At 26.2% G+C, this 21,373-nt stretch overlaps 3 protein-coding genes across 3 annotated transcripts; 2 read left to right on the top strand and 1 right to left on the bottom strand.

Moving 5' to 3' along the window:
- Positions 1 to 1,265: 1,265 nt before the first annotated feature.
- On the top strand, positions 1,266 to 3,093 carry LOC124926754 (cytochrome c oxidase subunit 6b-3). The gene is made up of 4 exons (XM_047467044.1): positions 1,266 to 1,403; positions 1,762 to 1,850; positions 1,994 to 2,075; positions 2,814 to 3,093. The coding sequence occupies exons 1-4, from the start codon at positions 1,395 to 1,397 to the stop codon at positions 2,865 to 2,867; spliced, it is 234 nt and encodes a 77-aa protein (XP_047323000.1). The 5' UTR covers positions 1,266 to 1,394; the 3' UTR covers positions 2,868 to 3,093.
- A 636-nt stretch (positions 3,094 to 3,729) lies between these two features.
- LOC124924731 (WAT1-related protein At4g30420) lies at positions 3,730 to 5,332 on the bottom strand. Its single transcript, XM_047464726.1, has 7 exons — positions 5,148 to 5,332; positions 4,992 to 5,066; positions 4,793 to 4,909; positions 4,465 to 4,717; positions 4,216 to 4,374; positions 3,997 to 4,148; positions 3,730 to 3,922 (listed from the first exon to the last, which is right to left on the bottom strand). Exons 1-7 carry the CDS (start codon positions 5,330 to 5,332, stop codon positions 3,730 to 3,732), a joined length of 1,134 nt encoding a protein of 377 aa, XP_047320682.1.
- A 2,752-nt stretch (positions 5,333 to 8,084) lies between these two features.
- On the top strand, positions 8,085 to 8,664 carry LOC124924730 (transcription factor IBH1-like 1). Its single transcript, XM_047464725.1, has one exon. The coding sequence runs from the start codon at positions 8,085 to 8,087 to the stop codon at positions 8,649 to 8,651; it is 567 nt and encodes a 188-aa protein (XP_047320681.1). The 3' UTR covers positions 8,652 to 8,664.
- Positions 8,665 to 21,373: the final 12,709 nt, after the last annotated feature.

Genomic DNA, 21,373 nt, shown 5'->3' with positions numbered 1-21,373 from the left:
GACTGAGGGTCTTTTGACCTTGACCGATAAAAACGAACTTCAGGCTTAGGACTCCGGTCTTAAGGTCTGTTTGGTTCCACTTTTTAAAATTCAAAGTTATTTGTTATTTTGGGACTTCAAATCATTTTTTTTTAAATCCCAAAAGATTAGAAAATATTTTTTGGATATTTCTACAAAAATATTTCGACAAAGGTTTGTTTGGTGTTTATTTCTAAACCCTAATGCCTTTAAAAATGACTGATAATCTTCAGATATTTCCTCCCTAGTTATCATCCGTAATAGGTACCAGCATTTTAAATATTGTTGTTTTAATATTTTAAATAAGGCTAAAACCTAGAAGAATGGCTAGGACCGGAAGAATAATCAGTTAAAACTCAAAACGTTATACAACCGATTTCAAAAGTCAGCTTTATAAGTATAGACCATTTTTAAAACGGGTAAGGAGGATAAAGCGTGAAAGCTCTTTCCTGAGTATCACCAAACTACGAACTAAAAGAAAAAAGTAGAAAACTATGGTCAATACGTTTGTATACTTTGCCAACTTTTATTGATTTTCAAAAATCAAGTGACTTTGTTTAAAAATTAATAATCTTTAATTAATTTAAACGGAAGGATTTCTAAAGAATTAAATTATTATTTGATTACCGTAAATTCCCGATTTTTTTAAAATTGAACCCCGAAGTTAATTATTTTAATTAATTTGAAAAAATGTTAGGAATCAAATAAAATCTTTTAAAATAATGTTTTATTTTAAAAAAAAAATTAACACACAATTCGAGATTGAATTTTCAAACCCCGAACTTTTCACAGAACCCGACGCAAATGGGCTTTTCCGAGATTATATAGGCCTCTCCAAATTATCTCCATCTTTCATTCATCTTTTTAAATATTTTATTCATTTAATCAAATAAAAGTTTTCTTTTTTTCACTAAAAAAAAATTAAAAGATAATAAAATATAATATTTTGATTATTAATATTATTATTATTATTTTAGTAAGCATTTTTTTTTATATTTTCATTATTTCAAAATAGTGTTTAGAGTTTGTTGTGTGAAAATGTAATCACTGGTGTTTTTTATTTTTATTTTTTATATTTAAACTATTATTATTTATATAATTTATATATTATTTCATAAAATATTTTAACTTATTATTTCACTCGCAATAATTTAAATTTTGTAATAAAATATAAACAATGTTTTAATTAGAAATAATTAATTTAATAAGAAATTAAATTCTAAGATTATTTTAAATACATATTTAATAGCTTCTATGTGATTATTTGGTTGGCCGCAACTTTCTCTCTCCTTCCGCGGGCACAAAACCTGAAACAATCGTCGCCCCTGCTGCTCTGCCAAAAGTTCTCGTCTTTCCGATCTCGTCAACATACAACAATGGAAGAGGTATTACGATCGGCCTATCCTCTTCTTCTTCGCTTCTTCATTTTCCCTTGTTTGATTCGTATTCGTTATTTATAGGAAAGTTGTAGATGTTTTCTGCGAACTTATGTATCGAGATTCTCATCTGATTGTTTGTCCCATAAATATATACGCGTTCATGGTAGTTTATTTGATTGAAGATATTTCTGAAGGTTTTTATCATCAAATCTGTGGATTGGAATAGAAATGCCCTAATCTTGATTGTCATTCTTTTAGGTCAGATTGGGCAGTTGTTCAATAGATTAAATCTCTCAAGTTTCATCTTTTGCTAAATCTTGTTTTTCCATACCATGATCTGATGATATGTTTTTTCATTTTCAAGATTGAATTGAAGACTGCTCCTGCTGATTTTCGATTTCCTACTACTAACCAAACCAGGCATTGCTTTACGAGATACATAGAGTTTCACAGGTTTGTATCCATTGATTTTTGGCATTTTTAAGACCTCCTTCTCAATGGATTACCCTTGTAACTTCTATAAACTCTAGGGTTAAATTGTGTATTCCTTAAATTTTTGCTTTGTTTTCAATCATTTCCAATATCTATACTGGTAGATGTGTGGCTGCAAAAGGCGATGAAGCTAGTGAATGTGGGAAGTTTGCCAACTACTATCGTTCCCTTTGTCCTGGTGAATGGGTGAGTTGATGCTTTTTTACTAGTCTATGTTTATGACCACAAAGGCACAAACCACACTACGTGCCAATACAATTTTGTGTTTTTATTTGTATTTTATTCCCATTAATCCGAGCTATCATGGGTACTTAGAGAAGGCTATTGTTTTTTTTGGGTTAGCTGTCTTTATGTATTTTATTCGAATTATTGAGGAAATGCATTTGGCCAGAGTTTAAGCTGGAAAGGATTTTAGAAAGTCTCTTTCATTTCAAATGTTTAAAGTGATAATATGTAGTTTTCATATATCAGTATGTGCAAGTCAGATGCAACATTCTTTTAAGCCTTCAAATGTTTAAAGTGCTAATATGTAATTTTCATATATCAGTATGTGCAAGTCAGATGCAACCTTCTTTTAAACCATCAAATCAATTAAAATTTAAATTCATAGGCAACTTCTTACAAATTCCTGATGCCATTGATTAAGATCTTGAGCCCCTGTTTTTTCTTCTTAATTACTGTTATTCAATCATTTTTTTATTTCTCTTTTCTCAAGTCGCACAAGATAAACTGAGTAGCTTAATCTGAGACACCAAGTGGTCTTGCTCTTCGGTATTTGAGAACATCACATCCACAAATTGTTAAATCTACTAAAATTTTCACTTAAGATGTTTCTGCTTGAGGTGATCTTTTCCTACTTTAACTAATGTCATTGATAGTATTAATATAGCTACCCTTTTCATTATTCCTTATGAGGAATTGCAGGTTGAGAAATGGAATGAGCAGAGGGAGAATGGAACTTTCGCTGGACCTCTTTAATTCAACAGTCAACATATTCACTTCTTGAACAATGGTTTTGTTGCTTGGCCATTCACTTATTGATGCTGCTTCTGTGTATTTCCTTTGGTTTTTAAGGCTTAAACATTATCAATAACGCTTTGTTTGATCTTTTATTTCGCACATGGTTGCTTGATCACCAACTTGTTTGTGATTGAATTATAGATTCATGAATATTCCAATAAAAAAAATCCTATCACATTGATTATGTTCTATTTGTCTCAGTGATCCCTTTTATAAGTTTTTAGATCTATATCCCCTCTTCTAGCCTAGTGGAGGTGGATATTCCCGACCTTCTTGAGGTTATGAGTTCGAGTTCGTCAGGTGATAAGTTCCGCTCGCCTGGTTAATTAGTTAAGTGTGTTTCTGAGTTATGTGCTTAACCCCACTCCAAAAGAGAAGCGGAACTTAACGTTCTCAAAAAAAAAAATAACAAATGAACCATCATCGTCTAGAAGATAAACCTGTTGCCTGGCTTTTAGATTCAGTTTTGCTGTAAATAGTTGTCATGTTTTTTGTTTTCATTGAGGAAGAACAAAACAAAAAGTATTATTATAAGTTCTTCATTAGTATAGAACATGCCTTAGTGGATGCACAGTCAGTCATAGTCTGATACACGCATGAACTGACTCATCATAATAACGACATACTATGATTAGTGAGGCCCTATCCTACAATAATTGTTAATATTATCATCATAAGAGAATGTGGGATATTCCAATGCTTATTGCTTAATTTTGACTTAATTGAATGCAAAATTATATGAGATTTGGAAACAATATAATTGGTTTACAAAATTGATACATTTGAGTGAGTGCAGCAGATCGTTTATCGATGACAAAATCTATACTAAGAGGGGTTTCTCAAGATCAATGACGTCGGATGATTCATCTGCTCCAGCCTCGGCCTCCACAGTTGATTGATTGGTTTTAGGATTTTCATGATCAAATTCATCCAGTTTAGGTTGTTTGATGTCTTTAGCTTTCCCCCATAGAACAATATATAGACCAATTATCACTCCAATAGCCCCTATGGAGCTGAAATCAAATTTACATAAGTGATCATAGTCATACTTAAATTACTAAGATTCTTTTATTAATATTATTATTACCTTCCTAAAAACACCTCTTCTTGGAGAAAGATTGTGGCAAAAATGGAGACTATAACCGTGCCAAGGGGATTGAACATGGCAGAAAACAGTGGCCCTCTTTGCGATATGCACCATGCTTGCACAAAGAAGGAAAATGCAGAACCTATTATTCCCTGCATAAACAAGTTTAAATAATGAACACATGGATGATCGAGAAGTATGATTTTGGTATAGGCATACCGCGAAGAGACAAGCGAAGAGTTCAATGTTGGAATTAATTCGCCAAGCTTCGATGTTAGGCTCAAGGAAAGAAGTAACAACTGCAGATTGTATTGTTCCAAGAAAACACATCCAGGCAGTAAGTGAGATCAGATCAGGATGGCTTGCTGTGAGAGGTATCTGTAAAGATTTAATATATTTTCTTCATTAAAAGTAATAAAAATCATAATATATAATGGGATGGGTTTTTGTTTACAGACAATTGAGTACCTGTAAAATTAGCCAAATAGACCAGAGGAGATTGCTTCCAAGGAGATAGAGACATCCAAGAAGCCAATGATCATGATCAGCACTCTGCCTTCCTCCTAATCCATAAACAATTAACAGAGATTGGGGAATATGATCTGAATTTAGAAGCTTTGGCCCTTTAAGCAATGCCATGGAAACAGCTCCTAGAACACATAATGCAGTTCCCACCATTTTCGCCAAACTTCTCATGCTCCCAAATTTTATCCTCTCCAATCTATACATAGTGAAAGCATTCTTAAGGTAATGATTATTATTATAAAATAGTTTGCATTAACTGAGATTGAATTACCCGACTGCTATTGCGAGAAGGAAGGTGATGGCAGGCAAAAGATTAGTCATTGCGCTTGCCATGGATGCAGAAGCCAGGTACAGTCCTTGGAAATATACGTTTTGGTTGATTGTCACTCTTCATATATATAATTCAATTGAACGAATTAATTCCCAACAAGTACAAATAATAGATTTGAATGAATGAATGAGTGAGTTACCCAATAAGGGAAGCCAAGAAGATCAAACCAAAGCTCCTCGACGTCAAACCAAGTCGACCAGATGTTCCTTTCCTCCTGGCAGCACATACAAAACAAGAACAATTAAGGTTTGAAAATGAAGACGAAGAAGATGCATAGTCTTACGTAAGTACTTACCTTGATGTTAGGAAAGCGAAAGGAGCAATGAAGATGGTGGCTATGGCTTGTCTGTAGACAACAAAAACAGAGGGGCTCATTCCATGCAGAAGGGCTTTCCTTGTGGTTATGGAGATTCCTGCATAAGTGAACTGCAATCCTACCATAGCCATCACAGGTTTGTATTCTTCTACCCAATTTCCCATTACTACTGAATTATACTGATAGATTTCGATCTACTTCAATCTTGTAATCTGATATAAGTGTGAGCCATTTATATATATAATTTGAAAAGGTAAGCTACTAACAATTGTATTCTTATTATTATAAAAGAAAAAAAAAATGAGCTGTGTTCTTGTCACTTAATTGATCTTAACTAATTGTCAATATCTATCTAAATAAATTGTAGAAATAATTAAAATGCATTTATAGTGGCATATATAATATATATATATTTTAAAATATTTATAATAATAAAAAATTAAATATAGAAATTATTAAGTGTTTTTAAATAATAAAAATTGTACATTTTTTTATTAAATGCATTATATTTAAGAGAGAAAATGTAATATTGTGATAAGTGAAAAATAAATATATATTTAGTCAACAAATTTAAATTTGCCATTTACTACAAATTTAAAATGTTAAAGTTAATTAGTTATTTTCTTTATATATAAATAGGTTTAATATGATTATAAAAGGACTATTGTGTAATTATTTATTCACTTTATTCACTATTTTATTGCTGTAGGATTTTCCAACTCACTTCTCTTTCTTATATGTTTTTCTATGTAGATGAATGATGGCTTATTTAAGTTTCAATAATTATATATTATTTTACAAAAAAATGTATATTATAAAAGTTTTTGAAATTAAAATGTTGTTTTACCTTTTTGAATAACTGTGAATTAGTTAATTATATATAAATAGAAATAAATGATGTTATAGGTTGTCACTTAGTTTTCAAGAGTAATTGATTTTGAATTGTTCTTTTGTTCCATCTCCATCGAGAAGTTTTATATAAACTCATCAATCAAGGAGACATTACTAAAAAAATATGGATAATTGGTTTTATTTTTGTGAAAATTCAAAACCTTGTGAGGAAATGAGTTATTGTATTTTACTATTGATTTTATTTTTTATTGATTAAAAAACAAGGTATTTTATTTGATTATTATTAACATTCCAATATTATTTTATCATTAAAAATGATGTATAGGAAAGCCAAATAATAATAATAATAATAATAATAATAATTATTATTATTATTATTTTTAAAACATGATAATAAAATTGTTCAGTTTGAGGACATAATATAATCAAACATTATTTTACTCTTTCTTACCTTATTCAATTTATTAACTATAATATCTTATTTTATTATTATTTTAAATATATAAAATTTATTTGGTTATTATATATTAATAACCTTTATAAATAACAAAATTCAATAACTCTCCAAAATTACAGTCCATAATTAATTTTTAAATAATTTGAAGGAATCCGATCAAGCCCATGTTAATCATGAGAAGAGTACAAGGAAAGACTCAAAATCGGATCTGGTAAGAATATTCACATTTATATATATATATGTTAAGATGCTTCATAAACCAATTAACCACTCAGATTATTAGAAAATATTTATTTTGGTTTATATATGAAAGTGAGTTTTTCAGGTTACATGATTATATAAAGAAAAATAAATTAAACAAGAAATATATAATATTTTGTTTGATGATTTGGATGATATGCAGACGTAAAATGTGACCAAAATTATTTTAAAAAAAAAGTCTCAAATAATCTCAAATCTACCATGTTTTATTGTTTCGAGAATATATATTTTTAATGAAGAATAATAGGCGGAAGAAATTCAAAAAAATGAATGAGGGAAAGAATGATGTCTTATTATTGAAACAAGGATAAATGTGAGGAGAGAATAATTTTATTTATTTTAACCAATAAGATTGTGTCACGTTATTCCTTTCTCATTCTCTCTCCAAATTTCATTTCCAAATCAATTCTCATTTTTAATTATGGTTCCTGTTTTATTTGATGTTTCTTTAAAGGTTGTGACTTAAGGGTATCACTTTTAATTATTGTTATTGTTTTGTTTGATGTTTCTGAATGTAAATGTAACGTTAATGTTTTTATAAATGAATGAAAAATTAATTAAAATAGTAGCTAGTAATGATGTATTTAGAATGAATCAATGTTTATTAAAATAGTTGATCAACTAAATTGACCTTAATGGTTAAACTATTAAGCTGATTATATTATTAGGATAGAAAATTTTATTAATACAAATATTAAATTGAAAAAATAATTATTATTACTCTTCCATAATAAATCAAAGAATTTAAGATAATAAAAAGTTAAAAGTGTGTGAAGTACATATATATTAATAAAGGGAGGGAATATATATAAGTATGGAGTTAGCCCATAAGGTGTATAATATGGGTCATGATGTCAATTCACCCTTTCCCCACTTATATTAATTTTGATTAGAACTATACATGGTTTTAAGCGAACAAATTGATAAAGATAAGTAACTTAACGAGCCCTAAGATCTTCGAAAAGATCTCGATACATCTCTTTGTAGCGTGAGCAACGAGCATGATCCGACTTTGAAGTTGACTTGTAATTCGTCTCTTACATAATTACTAACTAATAAGTTTGTATTTTTGGCGCCAAATCATTTGAGAAATGTAGTTTCTATTTTTACTATATTCTCATATCACATCAAGAGGGTCTAAACTCTACAAATATGTGGTGTGGGCCAAGAATTCCCATGTGCATGCATATGCCATGTTTGATCAAATAGCCCCCACTACCCATCTTCCTTCCTACACATAAATATATAGGCTTTCTTTTCATTCTTTCTTCTTTATAATTCATGTGAAGCTAATTCCATATATCAAATTGATCATATGATCACTTGTTCTCACTTTTGAGCTAAGAATGGTTGTCTCAACTTCTCTTCTCAAGCAAGAATTCCTCAAGAAATGGACAACGGGTATGAATGCTTGCGCCTCTTCAATCAATAACAAATCCTCTAGTTTCTTGGAGAGGAAAGAGGCCATCAAGTTCTCCGCCGACGTAGCCATGGCCTCTACGAGAATGACCAACACACGTTGGCGTCGAGCCCTAATAGCAAATGCTTCACAAGATCCGGAAAACAAGCTTATACTAGACAAAATACTAGTGAGCAAGTCGAATAACATAGTCAAGACCAAGATGAGTACTTCAGGTCAGTTTCATCGGTCGAGAATCATATCCAAGAAGGGGAAATATAGGAAGAAAGAGGGATTGTCACGTCGTAGACGGAGGTTAGTCAACAAGACCAAAGTTGTGTCGAAGAGGATTCAAATGTTGAGAAAGTTGGTGCCTGGTGGGGAAGATATGGGTGAGAGCTCCTTGATGAAAGAAGCCCTAGATTACATTATTTCACTCCAAACTCAGGTTGATGGGATGAAACTTATTCTTACAAATGCCATCGGTACTAAATCCTCTCTAAATCATAAATAAAATAATCAAATGCCCCTTTAGTTTCCCTTATAATTATTACTAGTTTTTCTATGTGAAATTTATTAAGCCAATCCAATGTACATGAGAGCATGTAATATAAATCAATGTACAATCAATTAACTATATAGTTTTTGGATTAAACTATGTTCTTTGTATTTCTTATTTTTATTTCAAATTTTCCATGAACGAAAGTTTCAAGGAAAAGATTATTTAAACTTACAAATTTTCTCCTAGATAATTTAATTAACTATGTAAGAGACCTATAAATAAGAATGTTCTTAGAAAAAATACATAATTGTTAACATCTCATTTTGCAATAGAGTTCTTGTTTATTAATTTTCATTTAATTTAGAATTGTTAGGGTTATGAATTTTGTTGTTAGTATGATGAGTGATGTTCATTTGGAAGAGAATTAGGGATGGAAATAGAAAGTTCGGGCGGAGGATGTATTTATCATTTTTGTCCCGTTTTTATTTTTGGAATTTTTTTACTATCATTCTCGCCTCGTTCGATTTCGAGGAATCTCCACGGGATACCGTATATACCATATTCTCTAAAAAAAAAAATTATATAAATAAATATTTTAATATAATATACATTGTAATATATTGAAAATTTATATTATTATAAACCAATAAACTTAAAACTCTTATCAAATATAATGAATAAATAAATATATTGATAATTTTATATATTTAATTGTGTATATAGTGTTTGGACAGAATCATGGTAAGATCAGGCCGGGGTGGGAGACACAAATATCATTATTACCTTATCCCCAATCAACTAAATGTGAAATCGAGAAAAAATCGCCCAAAACGAGACAATTCGGTTTGGTTACCGCGTGAGAGTTTCAAATTGTCATCCTTAAAAAAATAAATATTTTTTGATAAAAAAATTTAAATGGTATTAATATATAATAATAAAATAAAATTTATTTTTTTAAAATATAAAATATTTTAATAATTATTTAATGAATTGAGTGAGGTTAATTTGAAAAATAGAATAATATTTGATTATAATCTCTAAATAATATTTTCTTTCAAATTTGTATGTCTTTGCATAGATAAATGTGAAGTTATGAGTTGGCTATAAACTAAATAAATAAAGATAGTGACACCTCGTGGTTTTGCTTGGTTTTACAAAATAAACTTATTTTATAATTTTTTATTTAAATAATTAATTTTTTTATTTATTTTTATAAAGAAATTTAATGTTTATTTTTTAATTAGTAGTATAAAAATAATAATATTAATAATAATAATTATTATTCCTTATTAAATACTTGTTAGTTTAATAATTTTAAAAAATATATTATTTCTCATATTTTAAATTAAATTATGAAATAATACTAATTATTTATTTTTATATATTATTAATTATTTAAAATAATAAAGTAATTATATTATTATTTATTTATTTTATATAATATTAATAATATTTAAACTAATTAAAATAAACTTTTAATACCATTAAAATATCAGTAATTAATTAAAAATAATATTAAAAAAACAATTAACAAAGATAAAAATAAATTAAAAAATAAAAATATTATTTTATTTTTGTATTAAAATTTTATATTATTTATCCGACAACAAAAAAAATTATAAACATATACAATATTAGTTGGAAATGACTATAGATATAGATGGATGAGAAACCAATAAAGAATTTTTTCTCTGTATATTTACAAGTGTAACTGAATTTTTTATTTATTTATAAATTTGGTTGATATATAATAATTTTATATTTATTATGATATTTATATTTAAAAAATATATAATTATTTAATTAAAAATAATAATATTTATTTATAATTTAATGATACAATAAAAATAACTTATTTTATAAAAAAATCATAATATTTGAGTTTTTTAATATTAATAAGTAATAATAGTAGGTAATCATAATATTACTATTCTGTTAGTGGATGTTGCGCCAATTTAGATATTAATTTTTGTTTAAGTACTCATTTTTTTTACTTGCTCTCTTGCACATTATAATTATTTTCATTACCGTAATAATTACAACTAACATATATTTTTGTGTATTTGGACGAGTAAAGATATAAAAAATCATAAAAAAATATTACGGTAAAAAAATACGATAACATTTTTAATTTTATTTTTAACCGTTTTAAGTTTATAGGCGGGTCAACCCACAATCCGATCAAAGTATCTATTTACTCTCACATATATATCAAAATTAACCACAACTTTCGACCCAGCAATCCGGACACTTTAAAAATTAAGCATCATTAGATATATATATAGATTAGTTAGTTAAAAAGTCGAACTTATATTGCTTAAATATCCCACGTTCATCAAATTTGGTGTTGAATTTAAAATATGAAGTGTTATTAGTCTAGTTGATTAAAGCGTTGTACTTATTTTGTTAGGTTGCAAGTTCGAACCATACTTATAGCATTTTTAATTTTATTTTTAACCGTTTTAAGTTTATGAGCGGGTCAACCCACAATCCGACTCAAGTATCCATTTACTCTCAAATATATATCAAATTAACCACAGTTCTCGACCCGAAAATCCGAACACTTTAAAAATTAAGCATCATATATATAGAGATTAATTAATTAAAAAGTTGAACTTATATTGTTAAATGTTCCGCGTTCATCAAATTTGGTGTTAAATTTAAATATGAGGTGTTATTAGCCTATTTGGTTAAATAGTTGTACTTGTTTTGTTAGGTTGCAAGTTTGAACCATACTTATAGCATTTTTAATTTTATTTTTAACCGTTTTAAGTTTATGATCGGGTCAACCCACAATCCGACTCAAATATTCATTTACTCTCACATATATATTCAAATTAATCACAGCTTTCGACCCGACAATCCGGACACTTTAAAAATTAAGCAATATATATATATATATATTATTTAGTTAAAAAGTTGAACTTATATTGTTAAAATGTCCCGCGTTCATCAAATTTGATGTTGAATTTAAAATATGAAGTGTTATTAGCCTAGTTGGTTAAAATGTTGTACTTATTTTGTTAGGTTGCAAGTTCGAACCATACTTATAACATTTTTAATTTTATTTTTAACCGTTTTAAGTTTTTGAGCGGGTCAACCCACAATCCGACCCAAATATTCATTTACTCTCATATATATATATATCCAAATTAACCACAACTCTCGATCCGCCGGACACTTTAAAAATTAAACATCATTATATATATAGATTAGTTAGTTAAAAAGTTGAACTTATATTGTTAAAATGTCCCGCGTTCATCAAATTTTGTGTTAAGTTTAAAATATAAAGTGTTATTAGCCTAGTTGGTTAAAGGGTTATACTTGTTTGGTTATGTTGCAAGTTTGAACCATATTTATAGTTTTTTTAATTTTATTTTTAACCGTTTTAAGTTTATGAGCGCATCAACCCAAAATTCAACCCAAGTATCCATTTACTCTCACATATATCCAAATTAATCACAGTTCTCGATTCGGAAATCCGAACAATTTAAAAATTAAACATAGTCTAGTGGTAGTTATTGTCTTTTGTTTCCATCTTATTATTTTTTTTCATACAAATAAATAATAATAATATATAATTTAATTATATATATTTCTAAGATATTGAATTTAGTTATAACTTATGAATAGTAATACATTATAACTTATTAATGATGATTTAAATTAAATTCTTTATTTATATTTAATTTATATATTAATTGAATATTAAATAAAATTATTGTTATTTTTTTTTTTAAATATATATTAACTATCAAGCTATAAAACTAAATAATTTAGTTAAAACTTTGTTTGGTTGAATTTAAAAAAAATATCCAACTACAATAAAATATCATTTCATTCACACCATAAATAATTAAATTATTTAATTTATTAATCAAAATATTAAAATAATTTTAATTATAAAAAAATTATCATATTAATAACCTTAAAAAAAATTAATTAAAAAATTATTTTCAAAATTAATATGAACAAATATTTTGTAAATAAATCTAATTTATTTAAATACTCAAATTCAAACTAACCCTAATCATCTATTGTGCGGGAGAGATGTGATCTAATTCCCAAACTAAGTTACTCTTCATGTATTATCAAACAACATTTAATGTTGAAACTCAATTTCTTATTTATTTTTTTAAATTTTTTTACCTTTAAACTCATTATTAAATATAAATATAAATATAAATATATATATTTAAATTATTTTTTATAAATTTAATTATTTATATATTGATAATGTTAGACTCTCTTCTGGAAAATTGGTGAAAATAGTCGGTGAACTTATTAATGCTAGATTTTATGTTAAGTTTGTTCGTTAATGAACATTTTTGTTTATTTTATTATTATTGTTTTTCAAATGTTTTATCGCGTTATGTTTCGATTTTATTTAATAACACTTTGAATGATCGTGTTTTTGTTATGTTTTTGTCATTATATTTAAACGATTCACATTTATATAATATTAGATGAAAATAAAAAGTTATATAAAATAATAATTGAAATGTAAATATATATTAAAATATAAAAAATTAAATTTATAAAAATAATAATTTAAAATATATATTAAAATATAAATAATCAACTTTATAAAAATAATAATTTATGAATATATATATATATATATTTAATAATAAGTTGAAATGTAAATAAATAAATAACAATTAAAAAAATTTTAAAAATGAGATTAAATAATAAAGTAGGTTAATTTGAGAATAAAAAAATAAAATAAGTTAATTTGAGAAGTTAAAAAAATAAATAAAATTAATTTGAGAATTAATTAAAAAAATAGTGGGAGGTCAATATTGAGATGGTGCAATAGCTCCCTGCATACATGTTTTCAAAATGGTTTTGGTTATGTTACCAATTTCCAAAGCCAATTAGATAAAAACGAGTAAGATAATTATAGTGAAAAATCCCAACCATCCAAGTACATCTTTATATAACTTATCCCTTAATACTCTTTTAGACCTTGTTATATAACTTATCCCTTAATACTCTTTTAGATCTCATTTTATAACTTATCTCTATTACTAAACGATGTCATTATATAACTTATCTCTATTACTAAACGTAGCTTAATTGAAGAAGAAAATATATAATAAATGTTAAAGAAAAATTTAGAAGTAGAGATTGAAAATGAAGAGTGATAAGAGACACTAGTGAAAAATGGGTCAAAATCGAGAGTAAAAACTCTCGGTAATGACCCTATATTTCTCGGTAATAACCTAATACCGAAGGTTTGAATAACTCTCGTCATTCCTCAGTATTAACTCTTTCGGTAAATATAATTGGGTGTTTATCGAGAGATATTATAGATTTTTCGGTTTAGATACCCGAGAGAAATACCGAAAATTAATTGAAAAGCTTTTGGTTTTTCTTGAAAAGAAAAAATCGTGAGTTTTCCATATAACTCTCGATTTTTCCCTTTCAAGAAAAACCGAAAGATTTCCAATTAACTTTCGGTGTTTCCTTTTCAAAAAAACCCAAGAGGTATATGGAAATCTCTCGGTTTTTCCCTTTCAAGAAAAACCGAAAGCTTTCCAATTAACTCTCGGTTTTTCCTTTAAAGGAAAATCGAAAGATTTCCATACAACTCTCGATTTTTCCTTTTAAATAAACCCGAGAGGTATATGAAAAAGTTTCGATTTTCCCCTTTCAAGAAAAACCGAAAGCTTTCCATATAACTCTTGGTTTTTCCTTTTCAAATAAACCCGAGAGGTATATGAAAAACTTTCGGTTTTTCCCTTTGAAGAAGAACCGAAAGCTTTCCATATAACTCTCGGTTTTTCCTTTTCAAATAAACCCGAGAGGTATATGGAAAGCTCTCGGTTTTTCCATTTTTAGAAAAATCGAAAGCTTTCCATTTAACTTTCGGTTTTTTCCTATAAAATGTACAAAATAGACCGATTGTTTTGTGCGCAACAAAAACCTGTTCAGCCAAACCAATATATACAAATAACATTCATAAATCAAATGACCATTATCATTCCAATATTGTAAACCAAACCAATCATCCAAACAACTTATTATCATTCCAATAAACTTTCACAATTACCCCTTCTAAACACTTAGAAAATTTTCCAATTTTTTAAAGGAAGGGTCAAAAGCGAAGGTTTTCCAATAAACCTTCGCAATTACCCCCTTCCCAATACTTAAAAAAAATTTCCAATTTTTTTAAGGAATGGTCAAAAGCGAAAGTTTTTCAATAAACCTTCGAAATTAACCCCCCCAACACTTAAAAAATTTTTCAATTTTTTTAAGGAAAGTTTAATAACGAAAGTTTTCCAATAAACTTTCGCAATTACCCTTCACAACACTTAGAAATTTTTCCAATTTTTTTTAGGAATGGTCAATAAGCGAAAGTTTTCTAATAAACTTTCGCAATTACCCCTTCCCAACACTTATAAATTTTTCCAATTTTTTTAAGGAAGGGTCAAAAGAGAAAGTTTTCCAATAAACTTTCGCAATTACCCATTCCTAACACTTAGAAATTTTTCCAATTTTTTTAAGGAATGGTCAAAAGCAAAAAAATTTCAATAAACTTTCGCAATTACCCTTTTCCAACACTTAGAAATTTTTCCATTTTTTTAGGAAGGGTCAATAACGAAAGTTTTTCAATAAACCTTTCGCAATTTCCTTATCTTTTCCATTTTTTTGACAAGAGTGTAATCGAAATGTTCAATAAAATTTTCAAATAAAGACAAACCAATGCATATATAAAAACATTTATAAACCAAAAGATAATTATAATTCATAATTATAAACAAATGTCAAAACATACCAAATTATCCAAAGCATGCATATGTTATCAGTCAAACGAAAACGTTTACAAATAATTATTCAAAAACTTTAATCTACTTAGTAGTTAGGGGGAGGAGGGGTGATTGATTCTGCCTCATGAAGAATTCAACTTGTTGTTCAAGATTCTCCAATTTTTGCGCCATTTGCTCCATGTCTGCTTTAATTTCAGTAAGCAATTGAACTCTTTCCGCATCCCTCAATTGAATATTCTCCAATACTAACTCTATGTGTCTCGCATCCTCCTCACGTTTAACATTCGTAGTGATCATTGGGTCTGCCACGACAGACCTTGGGTCATAATTTGATTGTGCTAGCAAGTTTGGAATGGCAGAGACAGTTTTTCTGGTGTTTTCCGAATACGTTTCTAACTACTCATCCTGAATGCATTTCATTAATAAATTTATGAATCTAACCACAATATATATAACATTAATAAACTTAATCTAACATGAATCAAAATATAATATATATTAAACCAAATTTAACATAAATCATACTAATCAAACATAAATCAAACGAAATAACCTTAATCCAAATATAATATAACTTAAATGAAACACAATAACCTAATCCAAAATATATCAAACAAATTATAACCTAATACAAACATATATCAAACAAAATCATAAATATATTTAACAAAATCTAACATAGTCATACATATATCAAACAAAATATAATCTAAACTAACCTAAATGAAACCTAAAACTAATCAATAACAAACCTAAATCTAACCATATAACCAAACGAAGAATCTAACATAACCAAATAAAACAACATAGCTAAATATATACCTAATCTAACATGAATTATCTAACAAAAATCAACCTAAATATATATAACATATCACATAATCTAAGATTAATGAACCCTAAATAAATAAAATCTAACCAACACTTAGAATTTACCTTGAAATAGGCGGAGGCGCGGCGACGGGAGTCTTCTAAGTGGCGACGGCGTTTTGGCGGATGCAGATCTTTGAGCGGCGGCGGCGCGAGTGGAAGGAAGCTGAGAGAGAGAGAAAGGGAAAGAAAGCGGGAAAAAAGAAGAAAAGAAAAGTGGGGTTTTTTTTTATTTATATAGGTCATTACCGAAGGTTTTCATAAACCTTTCGGAATTACCAATTTGGGGGAAAGTTAAAACCGAATGTTTTGTAATAAACCTTCGCAATTACCCTTCCCAACACTTAAAATTATTTTTGATTTTTTGGGGAAGGGATAATTGCGTAGGTTTATTAGAAAACCTTCGCAATTACCAATTTGGGAGAAAGTTAAAACCAAAGGTTTTTTAATAAACCTTCGCAATTACCCCTTCCCAACACTTAGAATTATTTTAATTTTTTTGGGAAGGGTCAAAACCTTCAGGTTTATTAGAAAACCTTCAGGTTTAACTTTCCTCAAATTGGTAATTGCGAAGATTTATTAAAAACCTTGTAATTACCACATTCCCAACACTTCAAATTATTTTTGGTTTTTTAGGAAGGTGAAAACCGAAGGTTTATTAGACAACTTTCGGTAAACCCTCATATCACCGAAAGTTATACACACCTCTCGGAATCTATTTTTATTAATGAAAAATTTCTTCCTCTCGGTACCATTACCGAGAGTTATAGAAAATTCTCGGTAAATTCTGTCGGTAAAAATCCTTTTTTTACTAGTGAGAATAATGTTTTTTTACTTGAAAAATGAAGAGTGATGAAACATAAATGTTACTTTTAATTTTGTATTAGAATTTTTGTTGGGCGTGAAATGTAGATAATAATAAAATAAATAATATAATTATTATAATAAATGTAATGATGAGGATGTAAAAGGTTTAAAAAAATACTTTTAATATTGTCGATATCGGGTTCGGGTTTCGTATACTCACCATCTCCGAACTCAATTGGGTACTATAACGCCAAAAATCAACACTTTCTAAAAAGGGGTTTTTGTTACTCGATTGTCGCGCCTCATAACTCACCTTCCTCTTTAGTAAGACGAAAAAACAAAACGATAAATTTGAATAGAGTGAATTTAAAACATCGATTTAGACTAACTTGAATTTTTTTAAAGTCGTCACCTAATTTACTATTAGAGAAATTAAGAAAGAAGAATGTTCTGCATATTCAATCGCATTTTAGAGATTTTATTCATGGTTCGGTGTTTGGTTACACATTAAAAATGACTCTCGCACTATGTCTCACGTGTCTGTCACATTAGAGTATCTACTTTAAACTTTTGCTATTTAAAAGAATATTATTCTACACTTTATTTATTCAATCTTAAAAAAATATGAGTCTAAAGATAATTCAAGCCTGAACACGTATCGAGTTTTGTATTATTATGTTCCTAGGACATACGTCTATGTCATGATCATAAATCTAAGACGTAATAAAATAAAATATTAATACCGATAGACAAATAATTAAAATAAAAACACTTGTAAAAGAAAATAAAAAATTTTGTTTAAAAAGAAATATAAAAAGAAAATTATCTTTTGAGTTTATTATATATATATATATATATATATATATATATATATATATATCATGCTAGCTTATTGACGCTAACTTAGCTAACTTAAACTAAGTTATGTACGTTTTATACTATCTCAATTTATGTAATTGTTAAGCTTTTATGTTTGATTCAGCTTATATGTCTAGATTATTTATTTTTTATATTTATAATATTATTTAATAATTAATATTATATATATAATATTATATATATTTATTAATTTAATTTTAAATATTAATAAATTATTTAAATTAAAAAATAAGTATTTATTTAAAAATAATATATATTAAAATATTAATTTTTATAATTTTTATTAATGTATAATTTTAATTATTAATAAATAATTTAAATTAAAAAAGTAATATATTTTAAAATAAATGATATGAATAAAGAAAGTAATTTATTATTATTATATATATTTTTCAAATTTTAACCTTCCTTTACTTTGACCCAATCTTAAGGCTAGTTTGATTTTTAAAACTAAAATTTTAAATAAAATATTACAATATATTTATATTTTATATTTTAATTAATTATTTTATATATTATGATACACATATTATAAATAATAAATAAAATATATTTAAATGTATATTTTTTTAATATAATAATTTTATATAAATATATAAAAATTTATAAATTTATAAAAATTTATAAATATATAAATGAAATAAATGAGAGAATGAATAAAATGATTAAAAAAAATATTAAATATATAAGAAAGAACGAATAAAGTAATTAGAAATGAATGAAATAAATAAGAGAGAATGAATAAAAAATAATTAGAAATGAATAAAATAAATAAGAAAGAATAAATAAAAAAATATTTAAAAATAAAAAGAAAGAAAAACGCTGAAATTTTAATCTTAAACGCGAATAGAGAAGTAAAAAGAAAATTGAGTTTAAACGTAAACGTATATTTAATTATAATTTTTTATGTAAATTTATTACCAAAATTACTGTAGCAACTTACACTCATACACACAACCTATAAACAGCAATTGAAAGGAGGTCATTATCTATACAAGGTACACATGATAATTATGTATTTCTATTATATGAATATTATTATTTTAATTAGAACTCACTACCCTCCAAAAGTTCACATTATCGACCCATGATTTTCCAAACATCTGACGTTACACCTAACTCCTTGGACGATTTTCTAAACTAACATGGTTTGATCTTTAAATTTTCAAATTAACTTACTTTTATTCGTTTATTTTTAAACTACCCTCCAAAATTCACATTATCCACTATCATGATTTTTCAAACGTCACGTCTGACGTTATACTCAATTCTCTATACGATTTTCCAAACTAACCTACTTTATTATTTCATTATAAACTAACTTTATTTACTGTTCAAATAAAAAAAATTTGGTTTTTGTTTTTTTTTATTATATTTAAAATTTATTATATATATATTTAAATTATTATTTTTATAAATTTGATATATTTAAATTATTATTTTTATAAATTTGATATATTTAAATTATTATTTGTATAAACTAAATAATTTATATTTCAAATTATTATTTTTATAAATTTGATTATTTATATTTTGATATATAATTTAAATTATTATTTTTTTTTATAAATTTAATTATTTATATTTTAATATATATATATATATATATATTTCAATTATTAATTATATAGTGTAATAAATATTCCCTTTAACATTCTAATAAATAATTGATAAATACTAATAAATTTAAAATATCTTAACCATAATAATATAATAATTAACCATTCATATAAACAATACAATCATCATTTATCTAAACTAGTAAAATACCCTACCTTGTACGGAAAAAAATATAAATGAAGTTTTTATATAATATTTAATTATATATATATATATATATATATATATAATGAAAGAAATATTTATATAAGATTAATAATAAAATAATATATATTTATATTAAAAGAAAATATATATACATGAACTTACAATTTTATTTATTTATTTAAGAATATTTATTACATAAATAAAGGAACTTATATGAACTAAATATTCTTATATAAATATAAACATGAACTTACACTATTTTAATTTTTTTTATTAATTTTATAAGTTTTGTTATTTTTAATGTTAAAGAATGAAATTTTTTAATGTAAATTTAGTGGTGTTCTACAAAATGTGTTCATAACAATCATTAAGAGATACTAAATCGTTGGAAGAAGTTAAATTTAACCTCTTCAACAAAAAAATGTTGTCACCCTCCTTTACACCAAGTTTAGACAAAGACTTCTATACCCACATGCTTCTAAGACGTGCTGAAATCTTCTTTTTAAATCTATATAATTGTAATAAAAAGTGATCAGTTATGTTTACATGTTGTGTGGATGAAAGTTAAGATTTTAATTCCATTTAGGCCATCTGGTCCAGATCGTCCATTAGAGTCATTCCATATCATCTCCATCTGCAAAATGTGTTTTCATAACTCAATCATTAAGAATATACAAAATCGTTGGAAGAAGAAAAACCTAAATTTAACCTCTCCAACAAAAACGTTGTCACCTCCTTTACACCAAAATTTAGACCGAGAGTAGCTACCATAAACCAGATGACAAAAAATGTGTAAGGATTCAGAGTAGTTCTTCCTATTTGTCTCTTCTTATTATTATTAGTTTAATATACATCAGAACAGAGTTAAGGAAAGCAATGTAAATTGCAAGAATCATGGAGTACTGCTCATTCATGTGCCTTTATAAGGTCTCAATAGAGTATCATAAATTTTCAAATCTAATGTATTGACGAATTATTCTGTAAATTGTTACAGCAAAGTAAGCAAGTTACCAGATGATTGTATGATGAGAACATTTACATTCCTAGCTCATAAACATACCACACTCAGCGTCTGCGGATCGAAAATTGCTCATCTAATGCATGATAGTGTCTCACCCGTCCAAAATCATAAATAAAAAGAATAGGTGAGAAACCAAAAAGTAAAAGAAGGAATATGTGAGAGAAAGAAAAATTTACAAATATTTGTATTGGTTTTCTCTTATTTATGTTTAATGCCCATTAATTTATTATATATTAAATTTAACGTTTTTCTTTTATTTATGTCTAATTTTTCATTTATTTATATTAAGATAAAATAATAAAAATAATAATTAGGAAAGAGAAATTAGTAAAATAAAAAAAAATTAATTAGGAAAGATAAATTAATAAATGGTAATTATGATAAGTGAGTAACGGTTATAAAATGTTAAAAAAATATAATAAGTTTATATGAGCTGTGGTGAGAGCGTGGATGTCACTCTCCATTTATTTTATTAAGCATTATTATATATATAATGAAAGAAATATTTATATAAGATTAATAATAAAATAATATATATTTATATTAAAACAAAATATATATATACATGAACTTACAATATATTTTTTTTTTATTTAAGAATATTTATTACATAAATA

This window comes from Impatiens glandulifera, chromosome 2 (genome assembly GCF_907164915.1).
Source record: "Impatiens glandulifera chromosome 2, dImpGla2.1, whole genome shotgun sequence".
Classification (NCBI taxonomy): domain Eukaryota; kingdom Viridiplantae; phylum Streptophyta; class Magnoliopsida; order Ericales; family Balsaminaceae; genus Impatiens; species Impatiens glandulifera.
Note: the sequence above shows the minus strand (reverse complement) of the source record. Positions and strands in the feature narration are given on the sequence as shown.

Bases quoted from the DNA above. Each gene is read 5' to 3' on its own strand.
- LOC124924731 (XM_047464726.1), bottom strand. From the start codon at position 5,332: ATGGGAAATTGGGTAGAAGAATACAAACCTGTGATGGCTATGGTAGGA. The intron at 4,718-4,792 runs GTAATTCAATCT...CACTATGTATAG, and splicing joins CTTCTCGCAATAGCAGTCGG to ATTGGAGAGGATAAAATTTG. The intron at 4,149-4,215 runs GTATGCCTATAC...TTGTTTATGCAG, and splicing joins TCTTCGCTTGTCTCTTCGCG to GGAATAATAGGTTCTGCATT.
- LOC124926754 (XM_047467044.1), top strand. The intron at 1,851-1,993 runs GTTTGTATCCAT...CTATACTGGTAG, and splicing joins AGATACATAGAGTTTCACAG to ATGTGTGGCTGCAAAAGGCG. The intron at 2,076-2,813 runs GTGAGTTGATGC...GAGGAATTGCAG, and splicing joins CCCTTTGTCCTGGTGAATGG to GTTGAGAAATGGAATGAGCA.
- LOC124924730 (XM_047464725.1), top strand. From the start codon at position 8,085: ATGGTTGTCTCAACTTCTCTTCTCAAGCAAGAATTCCTCAAGAAATGG.